An 11,490-nucleotide genomic window follows, 5' to 3' on the forward strand; every position below is an offset into this window, starting at 1 on the left:
CGTAGAGGCTGGGTCTTGCCCTCCTCACCCCTCATCCATGCAGGAGGCACAGACTGAGCGCTTAGTAAACAGTTTCATTCAGTTATGTCTTGTTTTCCTCCTAGAGTCAAGGCCACGGCAGAGGACTGGGGGTGGGGTGGGGGGATATGGTGAACCTGCTCCCTCAGGCCAGTTCTGTCAGATGTCCTTCAGAAGTGCCAGGAGGAAGCTGCCCTCTCACCTGCAGGTGGGAAGAAACCCCTCTGCTGGGCGTGGCCGGGGGGCCAGCTCTACAGTCACAGGGTTTTATGTGTAGACCTGGGGTGATGCCTGTTCGGTTTACCACTCATGTTGGTGCAGTCAAGTGCGCTGATTAGAGGGAGTAGCGCTGTAATCTCCCCCAGCCAGTCTGGGGGACACCCAACGAATCGTCACCCTTTTGAGGTCAAGTCCAAGTTCTCCAAATATCCCCAAGCATACCGCTACTCACTAAGTAGGTCCTCTGCCCTGAACTAGAAACAGAGGGGGACACCGTCTCACCGTGCGCCACCATTGCTGAGGTCCTGTCGCCCCAGCCTCGCAAGGTCAGTTCCTGCTGAGTTCTGGGCGAGGCGCACAGCCCCGCGATGCACGTCTGTGAGACGGTCCATTTCTCTAGGCCTCCTGGGGTGTGTGTGTGTGTGTGGGGGAGTTCCATTCCCAGCCCCGTCCCCAGCCCAGAGACGTGGGGTCCCGAGTTCCAGACCAAAACCCTGGGCCAGCTGAGTCCAGGCAGCCGGCCCAGCCTGCACCTCCGGGCTCGGTGCTGTCCCCGGAGCGCTAGTCCGTGCCATCCACCAGCTCGCACAGCATGTTCTCCAGGGCCGTGATGCGCTGATCCTGGGCCTGCACCTGCTCTCGAAGGGCCTTGATCTCCTCCAGCAGTCTCTCGAGAGTGTGCTGCTGCTGCTGGGGCGCAGAGGACAGAAGAGGCGGTGTCGGTGTAGGGGGCGCTCGGGACGAGGAGACTGGGTGGAGCCGGGCGGAATCTTACCATCAAGGGGCTGTCGCTGGCTGACTGGCTGCGGTGGGGGCCTGAGGGCGGGCGCGCGTCCAAGATGTTGGGCTTGGTGACTCGGAGCTCTCGGTGCTTGGGGGGCACGTAACCATCCCTCAGCGAGATGAGCACAGGTTCGGCGTCCTGGCCCGACAGCCATTCGTCTGCTTCTAGGGCCGGCTCCGGACCCGGAGTATCTGGATATAGGTCGTCCTGGAACAAGTCTGACTGCAGGGGTAGGGGAACGCGCGGGCGAGTGTCAGCAGGATGTGCCCGCTCCCTCCCGCCTCGGAGCCTCGCCCAACCCCTCCTGGCGCCTCACCTTGCGGGGCACAGTCATGACGATGGGTTCACACTTTCTTTCGTGCAACTTGTAGAACCTACAAAGGAGCGTGGGGTTCAGCACCCCCGCAAGCTGCCGCTCCCTTAACTTCTACCTGGGACCAACCAGTTTGAGGCCAACACTTGCGGAGTGCCTACCAGGCGCTGCACTTAAAACACATTGTTGGTCCCGCTGGTAAAACACCTCTGCTGGGGTGTTTATCATCATTTTACAGATGAGGAAACTGAAGTTCAGACAATGTCGAGCTAGTTAGCGCTGGGACTGACACTGGCACTGGAAGCAAGGTTGTTTGACACCTTCCTCCCCACTCTTTCCCAAAGATCACACTAGTGGGGAAACCCCGGTGTGATCCCAGAGGGGACGCGAGGACAGAGGCAGGCAAGCGGGAGTGCTGACCGGGCGATCTCGCATTTGCTGACGTCCAGCCCCCGTTTGGGCATGAAACCCATGCCCCTCTGAGGCTCCTTGCTGCTGAACGTGTTCAGGTAGTGCACGAAAGGTGGCTCGTCGGTAATCTCAAAGTACCGAATGCTGCTGTCGCCCTGCAAAACCAGTTGGTTCAGAAACGCACCCTGGAAGGGGCCCTCCACATCTGTCCGGCCCCCGGTCCTCCCCTCCCAGCCTCGAAGCACCTTGCCACAGAGGTAGATGATGCTGGAGTCAGAGTCGTAGAAGGGCAGTAGGACCCCGTTGCTAGTGTCCATTTCCTGCAGTGCCACCGGCTCCTCGAAGTTGTTCTGCCCGAGCACAGGGGGTGTGACCAGTCCAGTCCCGAGTTCTGTGCTGCTTCTGGATCCCCTGAAGCCCCAGTACGATTCCTGCCCTCCCCAAACCTCATGCGTTCCCACCACAGTTCTGGTGAACCCAGCAGCAGGCCCCGCCCCTGGACCCATCACTCCCAGTGCTCCGCACGCGTGCCCCTCGCGTCGCTGCCGCATGCAGTCACCGCAAACCACCCCCAGGGACTCGGCATCACCAGGTGGGGGTGCCAGTGTGGGCTCCTTCAGGCGACGCAGCAAAACTGGGCAGAGGGGTGGGTGTGGGGATGGTAGGCGCTGCCAAGAGGGCAGCAGTCCCCATCCCTGTCCAGGTGGGCATGCCCGGCGGGTGGGGGGCGCCTGGCCCCTCTCCCGTGATGCCAGTCCCAGGGCACACACCCCAAGCTTCCAGCTGCGTTACCGGGTCCCACAGGCCCAGCTCTCGCTGGCTCATGCGGGTGAAGCCCGTAGTGAAGATATGACCCTGGCGCGTGAAGACGGCCCGCATGGGCCTCATCCCCTCGTGGGCAGCAAACCTCTCCTGGGGGTAGGGGGGAAACAGGGAGAGGTGTCACCCAGCTGTCTGCTCTGGGGATCCGGGGGGGCCGAGCAACCAGCTTGCAAACTTAGGTACGGGAGGGAGACAAAAGGGAGTCTAAGTACTCAGCTTCCGGGGGCCCTGGCTGGCTCCGGGCCTGCAGAGCATCCGGGCCCTGAGAGAGCAGGAGGCGTGCATCTCTGAGCAGATGGTGAGCCCTCCAGCGCCCTCGGAGGCTGACCCCTAGAGCAGGGGATGTCTGCTGGTTTCCCGGGGACGCAGCGAGGCTGTTCCCAGACGGGCACTTCCCTCTCCGTTTCAGCCCTCTTGGGCACTGGCCACCGCCTGGGAGAGCGCTCCGGGCTGACCTAGCGAAGTAGCGAGCGCACGCGCCCAGCGCGGCCTGGCCTACCGGGTCCCAGAGCGCGAGTTGCCGCTCACTCATCCTGCTGAAGCCGGTGCTGAGTAGCTTCCCGTCTGCAGTGAAGACGGCCCGCAGCGGGCGGGCGCCCTCGTGAGGCCGGGCTCGCTCCTGCTCGCGGGGTTAGTAGGTTAGAGGGCCCTTCGGCCGTGCGCACTGGGCGCAGACACACATGCAGGTGCCCCGCGCTCCCGCGTTACACTGAGGCTGAGGAGGCAGGTGCAGCCACCCTCCCAGAGCACCCAGCTGGGACCAGCAATGCGAGAGGGTTGGCGCCTTTCCCCAGCCCAGCGAGTCAACTAGGGCGGAAAGGGCCGGGCCGCAAGCCACTGTCAGGCCCCTGCCCCTGGAAGATAGGGCTGGGTACCGGCTGAGAGGAGAAGGGTCCGGGAGCTCGGGTTTCATGCAGGTTCTAGTGAGAGGATAGTTTGCAGCTTTTCCCCTTCTCAATCACAAATCGAGGAGCCCTCCTCGGAGCTCCTGAGATGGGGAGGGAAGAGGAGTGGGGGCTCCCGGCTTACTTAGGGCAGGGAGCTGTGGTTGCGGACAACGCGGGTGGTGGTGGGTGGGGGCACTGGTCGCTGCGGACGGGGTGGAGGAGGTGAGAGCTGGGACCAGGGGCTCAGAGGATTTCCGATGCAGGGGCCTGACAGTTGGTCCCTGGGGTAGGGGTTGGGGAGTGGGCAGGCCAGGCACTCACCGCCACCACCTGGCCCTTGCGGGGATCGATAATGCGCAGGGTCTTGTCCTTGCAGGTGGTGGCTAGCAGGCTACCATTGCTGTTCCAGCACACGCTGTGGATGATGTCCGGGTGCATGTCGTCCAGGCTCAGGAGCGCCTCCCCAGTGCCCACGTTCCAGATGATGATCACATTGTCACTACCTGCCCAGAGTGGCCATGCACCATCACCCCGGGCCCTGCCTTTGCCACCCCCATCCCCAGATCTACGGTAGGGACCCCTCTCTAGGCCCCGAGACCTGAACTGAGCAGGACATTCCGGGCAGTGGGGTGCCAGCAGAGGATGCCCACACGCTTCGAGTGGCCTTCTAGTGTGATGATGGGTTCTGTGATGTTGCGCATAGGGGTATAGTCTGGAATCTGCCACACCTGGGGAGGAGGACAAGGCAGAGGATGGGTGGGATGAGGAGCCATTTTGTCCCTCTGCTCCTCCTTTACTTCCCCTCCTCAACCCTCCAATCCTACTGGATTTCTTGAGTGGTGCCAAATGCATGGCAAGATGTGATGGTGTCTGCCTGGGTCAGACGCAGCTGGGAGCCAGGAGGGGGCACTGCCAGCTCTCCAGAGACCTCCCTGCTCACCCCATCAGGGAGACTTCAGAACACTACCCTCCTGCTCTTCAGGCCCCAAACTGGCCATGGCTATAATTAGTCCTAAGCAGTGCATGCTGGGAGGGGGTGGGTATGTGGCTAAAAATAGCCTGGGAGCTGGGTAGGGCAGGGCCCTGGGACCCAGCACCCACTTACCACCTTCCCCAGAACAGGTGAGGCAGCCCTCCCTGCTTCCCCCGCCCAACTACCCATCAGCTTCCAACTGGCTCCTACCATGATGGTGGTGTCGTCTGAGGCACTGGCGATGACATTGTCATTGTGTGGGCACCAGTCAATGTCCAGCACAGGGGCAGTGTGCCCAGTGACCAGTGGGTAGTTCTTATCCACTCGCCCTGTCTGGAGGGGTCAGAGAGGGAGATGTGGGGCCATTCTCCTGTGTGATTTTTGGGAGGAGGCAGTGGCCCTGTTTACATCTCAATTCTCTATTATCTATTTTCTCTCTGCAGACCCCTCTCTGCATTTCCACTCCCACCCAGCCTACTTCCTGTACTTCACTGAAGGTAGACAGAGCGGAAGTTGTTTAGTTGCAGGGAATCAGGCACAGAGAAGTCAGATGGCTTAACCGAGGACCCACTGCAAGATACTGGTAGAGCCAAGACTTGAACTCTTGGTCCTGTGCTCTTCCAAAGCACCTACTTGGAGGAGGCTGTTCTTGAGCCTGTTCCCCCCAGTTGGGATGTCAATGGGGAGCCCCTGGTGGAAGAGGTCAAGGTGAGATAATACACAGTGCAGTATCTGACAGTCCTTTCCTAGCCACTTTTGGCAGATCTCCACCTGTCACTGGTTCACCTTGGAACCACAAGCAGCGGGCAGTCCTGGTGCCTGTTACCCCTCAACCTCATGGGGCCCATCTATTTTTGGTCTTTATGGGCTGTTTGTGGGGGCTTTTTGCAGGGGCTGGCACTGGCCCAGACTGTAGGAGAGAAGGTGGCTGCGTGGCACTGGAATGGCAGTTGTAACTGGGGGAGGAGGTGGCTCCAGCTGAAATTTGAGCCCTGAGGATGGTGTCCTTGGATGGTGTCTGCATTGTCCTGCAGTGAGTCACTGGCTATTGTCAGGCCTCTTCCTGCCACCTGTGGGGCCTCCCCTAACAAGGTGTAGGGGCAGAATCCAGGTCAAGGTTATGCTTGGTGTGGAGATGGCTGAGGGGCTTGAGGATACTCAGTAAAGGTGGCAGTCATTGCCTGGCCCCCATCCCTGGGGTAGGGGTGGCTCTGGCCTGATCTGTCACGTCTCCATGAACTTTGCTCTCATGCTACCTTACTGTGAGAACCTTGGGGGGAAGGTGTCCAGGGGCTCTGGACAGATTAGAGCTTGACTGCCCTCTGTGTGAGGCCATGTGGTGTGCTTTAATCAAATGGTCATCCTGGGCTAGGGAGAAAGCTTCCCCAAAACGTGAGAGGGTGTAGCATTAGGAGAGACAAGGAAGAGAATCTGGCCAGACTCTGATTGCACTGCTTCCAAACTGTCTCCAACACCCCTCCTGGTCCCTGCTGGGAACAGGGTGCTGGGCTGCGAGTGGGTACAGCCACTGTGATGCTGCTGCTTTGGGAAGGGTGAGGGGGCCTCCCAGTGGGTCTGTGAGGGCTTGGGGAACAGACAGCAGCCAACCCAGACACAGCCCTCCTGGCAGAGGAATGGAACTGGGTGAGAACAGAGGCTGCTGCCCGGACTCCCCAGGGGCCACAGCCAGTGTTCTCCCACCAGCTTCCTCCCCTCATCCCTCACCTTGGCCAGAGGCAGGACAATGAAGGCACCTCCGCCTCCAGCCTCCACAATAATGGCCAGGAATTTGGGGTTGACAGCACAGAAGGAGCTGTCCCACGTGACCTTGGACACACGGATGTCCTCATAGGCCTGGTCAGCCTTTGCCGCCTGCCCAAACACATGGCGAAACTTGCTCTGCCGAACCACACGCCGGCTCATGGCTGGGGGCTTCGATGGAGGATCTCAGTGCCCAGAAATGCCTCTGCTCCTTAGTCCTGTAAACAGTGGGAGGGAGGAAGAGTGTGCGTGTGTGGTGGTGGTGGTGGGGGAGGGGAGGGTGGCAAGTGAGAAGGGTTATCTGGCCAAGAGTTGGATATAAATTGATACATAATCTGGTCCTAGAAGCAGGAAGATTTCTTCAAGGTGATTAAAGCACAGGAAAGTTTACGCCACATACGAAATGCTGCTTAACGCAAGGAGCTAGGATTTGGGTGGGGCCTGACTTCTTCAAGACCCAGACTGAGGGGACACTGGGCCCAAAGCCTTTCTGGAAGTTGAAATGGTTTGGGGAGGAGCCTCAATGCCAAGCTGCCCTCCCAATGCCAGCTTTGGATAAGCATCTCTTCACAGAGGTGGTCTATCTCCTAGAGGCACCTTGTTCACCCTCAGATCTTGGCCCAAAGCCGGCTAGAACTGCAGCTACCCCCCAAGACCTGCTTCTCTGGCATAATTCAGGCAGGTGAGGTTTTGCCTTTTTCTAAAACTTTGCCAAGAAGTTCCTCCCATCAGCTAACCTGAGTCCTTTCTGCTATTGTTTCCATCAATTTCCTCCCGTCGTTTTGGGGGCATAGCATAAGGCGGATCATCTCTCTTCTTCCACTTCTCTCTGTACTGTCTTCTCCAAAAGGCCCTAAGCATGGTCTTCTGGCTTTTGCCTACATACTTTAGATCCTGCTTCTCTGACTCCTGTATTCTGCTAACCCCTCCTGGGGCGGGGTGCTCCACCGGGGGAGGGGGGCAGATCTGCCGGAGAGGGGAGGGTGAGGTGCCTTTTCTTCAGCCAGGGCCTGTCCTGTGCTCTTCTTTAGGGGCACAAGGGGCTCTTCCAAAGCCCTAGCCACTGACTCCTGCCCTCTACCGAGCCCCGGGTACCCCCATGTCCTTCAAGCCTCTTCTGCAGCCCGGGGCCTAACTAAGGCCTGGCCTCCCCGCACCCTCCTCCGGCCTCCTGTCCCAGCACTGTGTTCTTGTGAGACGAGGTGTCTGCACCCTGCGGGCGTGTGGGCCACTGTGCGTCCAAATATAGACACCAAGTCTGCCCTGCCGGGGACCGATTTGAGCGGCTGGGGGGAAGGGGTGCAGACCTGTGCCCCCTCAAGAGACCCCGCCCGCTCCGCTGTCGGCGGTGGCGGCAGGGGGTAGGGAGGGTACCTGGTCCTGAGCGGGCAGAGGGGCGCTCGCGCTGCGACAGCTCTGCGGAGGGGGCTGGGGGCGCGCCGGGGCTGAAGTAGGCGTCAGGGCGCCGGAACTGCCTCTCCGGGGGTCCGCGGCGTTCTGGGGCCCGGGTGTTCGACTGCGCTGCCTGCGGCTCTCCGAGGCCCTGCGCCCCTGCGGTCCCAGCTGCTGCTGCCATCAACCTGCGAAGGCGGCGCCCAGACAAGGGCGGGACCAGCGGTGCCCCGCCCCCTCCCGCGGCGGGAAAGTCGAGCGCTGCGGCCTCCCCGCAGTGAGTCGGCCGACCTCGGAAAACTATCAGAAGTAATGGCGCGTGCGGGCGCTCCTTCCCGCGATCAGCCCCGCCCAGGTGTGGTGGGGAGGCCCTTGTTCCCGCAGCCAGAGCTGGGCGCTGAGGGAAGAGCGGACGAGGAGGGGGCGCGCTCCTCTCAGAGCTGGCAGCCAGGCAAGATCAGGTGCCTTCGCGCTGCATTCCTGCTGCAGTCGCACTCCTAATTTAGCCCGGTCCCGGGCCGCGGCTGTGGGGCTGCACCTCCAGACTCTTGGGGAGAGGTCCCGGAAGATGGGCCTTGACCCACTGGGAACAACAGTTCAAGGGAAGCGGCTGGCACAGGTCTTTGGCCTATCAAATTTTAGACGCCCAGCTTGACTCCTAAAGTCTTCTGGGCCTGGTTTGAATGGGTGCCAGCCTCTATTCCAGGAAAAACCCCTCCTCATCCCAATCCCTCAGGACCCAGGGATCTGAGTATTGACCAAGGTTAAGGAGATGAAAAATCTGGTCAAAATACAGCCAGTGAAGAACAATTTTTCCCTGTGTCTGCAGTCTACCCGGTGCCCGCCCTCTGCCTGCATCCGTTTCTTTGGGTCATAAGGCCGGGGTGGGGGTGGGGGCGGGGGCGGTTGGCAGCAGCATGGAGCCAGTTATGACTTCCCACTCTCCAGGGCACAAGAGGGAATCAACGGAACACGGCTTTCCAGAGAGCATTCAGTAAAGGGGAGGGAAGATGGTGGGAACCTTGAAGGCTCCTTTGTTTCTTGGGGAGAGTCCAAGTGCTACCGGTGGAAGGTGGACATGGGTCTCTTGCAGTATCTGAAGGAAAAGAATTTCCTGAGAACCACGTGGGAGGATGTCACTGTGTGTAGGGTTTATTGATGATGTACTAGTAAGTGGGTTCCCCTCCTGACTTCCCGATGGCCTGTCTTGCCATGAAAAAGTCCAATCTCGTCTTCCGTAGGGCAAGGATGAAGGCCATGGCCCAGATTTTACGCTCCATATTGAAGTACAGTTCAGTCCAGCATCAAGCTAGCTTAGCACGTGTTTCCAGCTGCAGTCCGAATGCTGGACTCCCTCCTGGAGGCCAGAGGCCATGGAGAGAACAGGTGTGTGCGCCATGTGAGTGCAGGTCACGAACAAGAGAGAGAGAGCGCTTTTTTTATTCCACAGGGGTTATGACTAGGAGATTGGGTTTGGGGATGGACCAGGTGCTTTCTCAAAAGAACCAATCAACTTTCCAAACTTTCATGGGCTTGGATAGGTTTACACCTCCTGGATAGACTGACAGTCCTCTATGGTCCAGCACCTTCTCTAGTACCCCTCAACAATCTGATACTGGAAGGTGGGGGAGGAAGGAGTGTTAATTCCCTTGGTGGAGCATAATGCTGTGGTCCCCTGGGGTGTGAAGCTGTAGTTTCCTGGTGAATCAAACAGGCTTCTGCTTCCCATTTTATTAAGCTCAGAGTCTAGTTCTCTTTGCTCTCTTTCCTTTGTCAATATCTAGTTAAACACCAACAGTAACACAAGTACTCAGTGGCTTGTAGAGGAATAGAATCAGAACTGTTATAGGTGCTCCAGAAATAATTCATGTAATGGAGGGAAGTCATGAGGGTAGATGAGAAGTCTCCCATCTATCCAAAGATTCCAGGTTCTGGTTGGTGTGGCTCACTGGATTGAGCACCAGCCTGTGAACCAAAAGGTCACTGGTTTGATTCCCACTCAGGGCACATGCCTGAGTTACAGGCCACGTCCCCAGTTGGAGGCGCACAGGAGGCAACTGATTGATATATCTCGCACATTGATGTCTCTCTCCTTTCTCCTTCCCTTCCCCTCTCTCTTAAAAAAAAAAAAAGATTCCAGGAACAAAATTAGGAGGCAAAGACCTAAGTGACTCAGTTGCTCCTTAATAACAACAGCTCACACTTACATGCAAGACACTGTCCTAAGGGCTTTCCACATACTAATTCCATTCTAACAATCTTCTAAGATGAGCATTATTAATATCCCTATTTTACAGATGAGAAAACTGAGGCACAAAGAGGTTAAGTAGCTTACCCATTGCTCAACTGTTAGTGATGCTGAGATTCTTACTTAAGTAGTCTGGTATCTAGGTCCATGTTTTTCAGCACCACGCATTTCGGCTTCTCCTGCAAGGTGTGCCACTTTATCTCACAAGTGCTGATACACAAGTCCAGGAACTGGCCTGCAACCCAGGCATGTGCCCTGACTGGGAATCGAACCTCGATCCTTTGGTTCACAGGCCCGCGCTCAACCCACTGAGCTACAGCAGCCAGGACAGATCTACCTTCTTAACAAATTTCAAGTACATGGTAACTTCTTGTTAATGACATGCACTATGCTGTGCAAAAGATCTCTGGAACTTACTCATCTGTGTAAGTGTGACTTTATTCCAGTGAACACTCCCCTGTCATTCTCCCCCCACCCCCTGGTTACAATTCTTCTAATCAATGTTTGATTTTGTGATAGACTATTATTTAAAAGAGAAAAAAAGAGCAGTAACCTTAGGCAACTATCATCATAATGAGACCAGCTATCTCTGTCCCGGGTACCAGCAAGATTAAAAAAAAATGATTGTTAGGAAAAAATGTGTGGGGTGACCGAAAAGTCCTATTAAAATTGAGAAGCCATTAACTATGTTAGAAGAGGAAGTCAAAGATGGTTCAAGCTTTGAGTTTGAGTTTTGGAGGTACAAAGGAAATTCAGCAAGAGGAATGAGTGCCAGCAGCAATATGATATTTTGGGGAGAGGTTAAAAAATAATAGCTAGAAACCATTTTAATAATTAAAAGCACAAAAAAACCGATGTTTTAAATCCTAAAACTGCACATGAACAGGGGTTATACATGTGGGCCCAAAGCAGGAGTATATGGAGCTCATTAAAACATAATTCACATGAAACAGACTTCTGATCTACCGAAACCAAATGACTTTACACATGTGAACAGTTGGCTCTTTTAGATTTCCTCTCCCACTCCTCTTAGCTTCTCTTCTCAACCCCCTAAAACCTGACCTCCACTCTCAGCACTTAACTGAAACTGCATGGCAACGGTTATAAATGATTTTCTCATTGTAAATCCAAAGAGTCCTTAAATTTTTTATTTCTTTTTCTCCTCTTTAAGAGAGCTAGGCACTCCATTCCAGAGGAAAGGTCTGGGACTAGGAAGCAGGAATTCTTCAATCTACCTTCAGCTACACCATATGGGAAAGAGGGCTGGTGTGCTCTCCAGGTACAGGAATCACGATTCACAGGTATTGCTTGGACCTGGTATGGCTCAGCCCTGCCCTCTAGCCTCCTTTTGGCTGCCAAGCACTGGTGGAGCCGTGGGTGGGCGGAGCCAAGGCAGAAAGAGCCAATCAGGTGAAGAGGCCGTTTGGGCTGGTGCTTTCTCTTCTAGTTGCCCATTGAAACTGTTAGCTGGGCTCTACATTGCAATCTGTAGAAGACATGCATGGATTTCATCTTTCATAAAAGCCATTTTCTGGAAGAGGCGTTCTAGCATCTTAAGACATGATTTGATCCATATGCTTTGGCTAGAAAGCTGAGACTGAAATCTAGATTTTTTGGGACCCTAGGTACTCCTATAATATCTTGTGAGATAATCTTGTCTTC

At 56.4% G+C, this 11,490-nt stretch overlaps 1 protein-coding gene across 3 annotated transcripts; it reads right to left on the minus strand.

The window, feature by feature from the left end:
• Nucleotides 1-54: 54 nt before the first annotated feature.
• CORO6 (coronin 6) lies at nucleotides 55-7,937 on the minus strand. 3 transcript variants are annotated; one of them, XM_037162812.2, is made up of 12 exons: nucleotides 7,563-7,937; nucleotides 6,153-6,406; nucleotides 4,638-4,760; nucleotides 4,053-4,182; nucleotides 3,776-3,957; nucleotides 3,067-3,186; nucleotides 2,538-2,657; nucleotides 1,991-2,095; nucleotides 1,755-1,900; nucleotides 1,338-1,395; nucleotides 1,013-1,243; nucleotides 55-924 (listed from the first exon to the last, which is right to left on the minus strand). In XM_037162812.2, exons 2-12 carry the CDS (start codon nucleotides 6,348-6,350, stop codon nucleotides 799-801), a joined length of 1,539 nt encoding a protein of 512 aa, XP_037018707.2. In that variant the 5' UTR covers nucleotides 6,351-6,406; nucleotides 7,563-7,937; the 3' UTR covers nucleotides 55-798. The 3 variants fall into 3 exon arrangements, with proteins under 3 accessions (XP_037018707.2, XP_037018709.2, XP_037018708.2); XM_037162814.2 differs by lacking the exon at nucleotides 3,067-3,186 and having other exon boundaries at nucleotides 7,563-7,933; XM_037162813.2 differs by lacking the exon at nucleotides 3,067-3,186 and having other exon boundaries at nucleotides 55-927; nucleotides 7,563-7,933.
• Nucleotides 7,938-11,490: the final 3,553 nt, after the last annotated feature.

Source organism: Artibeus jamaicensis, unplaced genomic scaffold, assembly GCF_021234435.1.
Source record: "Artibeus jamaicensis isolate MK-2021 breed Jamaican fruit bat unplaced genomic scaffold, CSHL_Jam_final contig_2790, whole genome shotgun sequence".
In the NCBI taxonomy this organism is placed as follows: Eukaryota; Metazoa; Chordata; class Mammalia; order Chiroptera; family Phyllostomidae; genus Artibeus; species Artibeus jamaicensis.

Excerpts from the sequence above, each read along its gene's own strand:
- CORO6 (XM_037162812.2), bottom strand. The coding sequence starts at position 6,350 with ATGAGCCGGCGTGTGGTTCGGCAGAGCAAGTTTCGCCATGTGTTTGGG. Across the intron at positions 3,187-3,775 it reads GCAAGGGCCAGGTGGTGGCG|GAGCGAGCCCGGCCTCACGA; the intron begins GTGAGTGCCTGG and ends CCCCGCGAGCAG. Across the intron at positions 1,396-1,754 it reads AGCAAATGCGAGATCGCCCG|GTTCTACAAGTTGCACGAAA; the intron begins GTCAGCACTCCC and ends GCTCCTTTGTAG.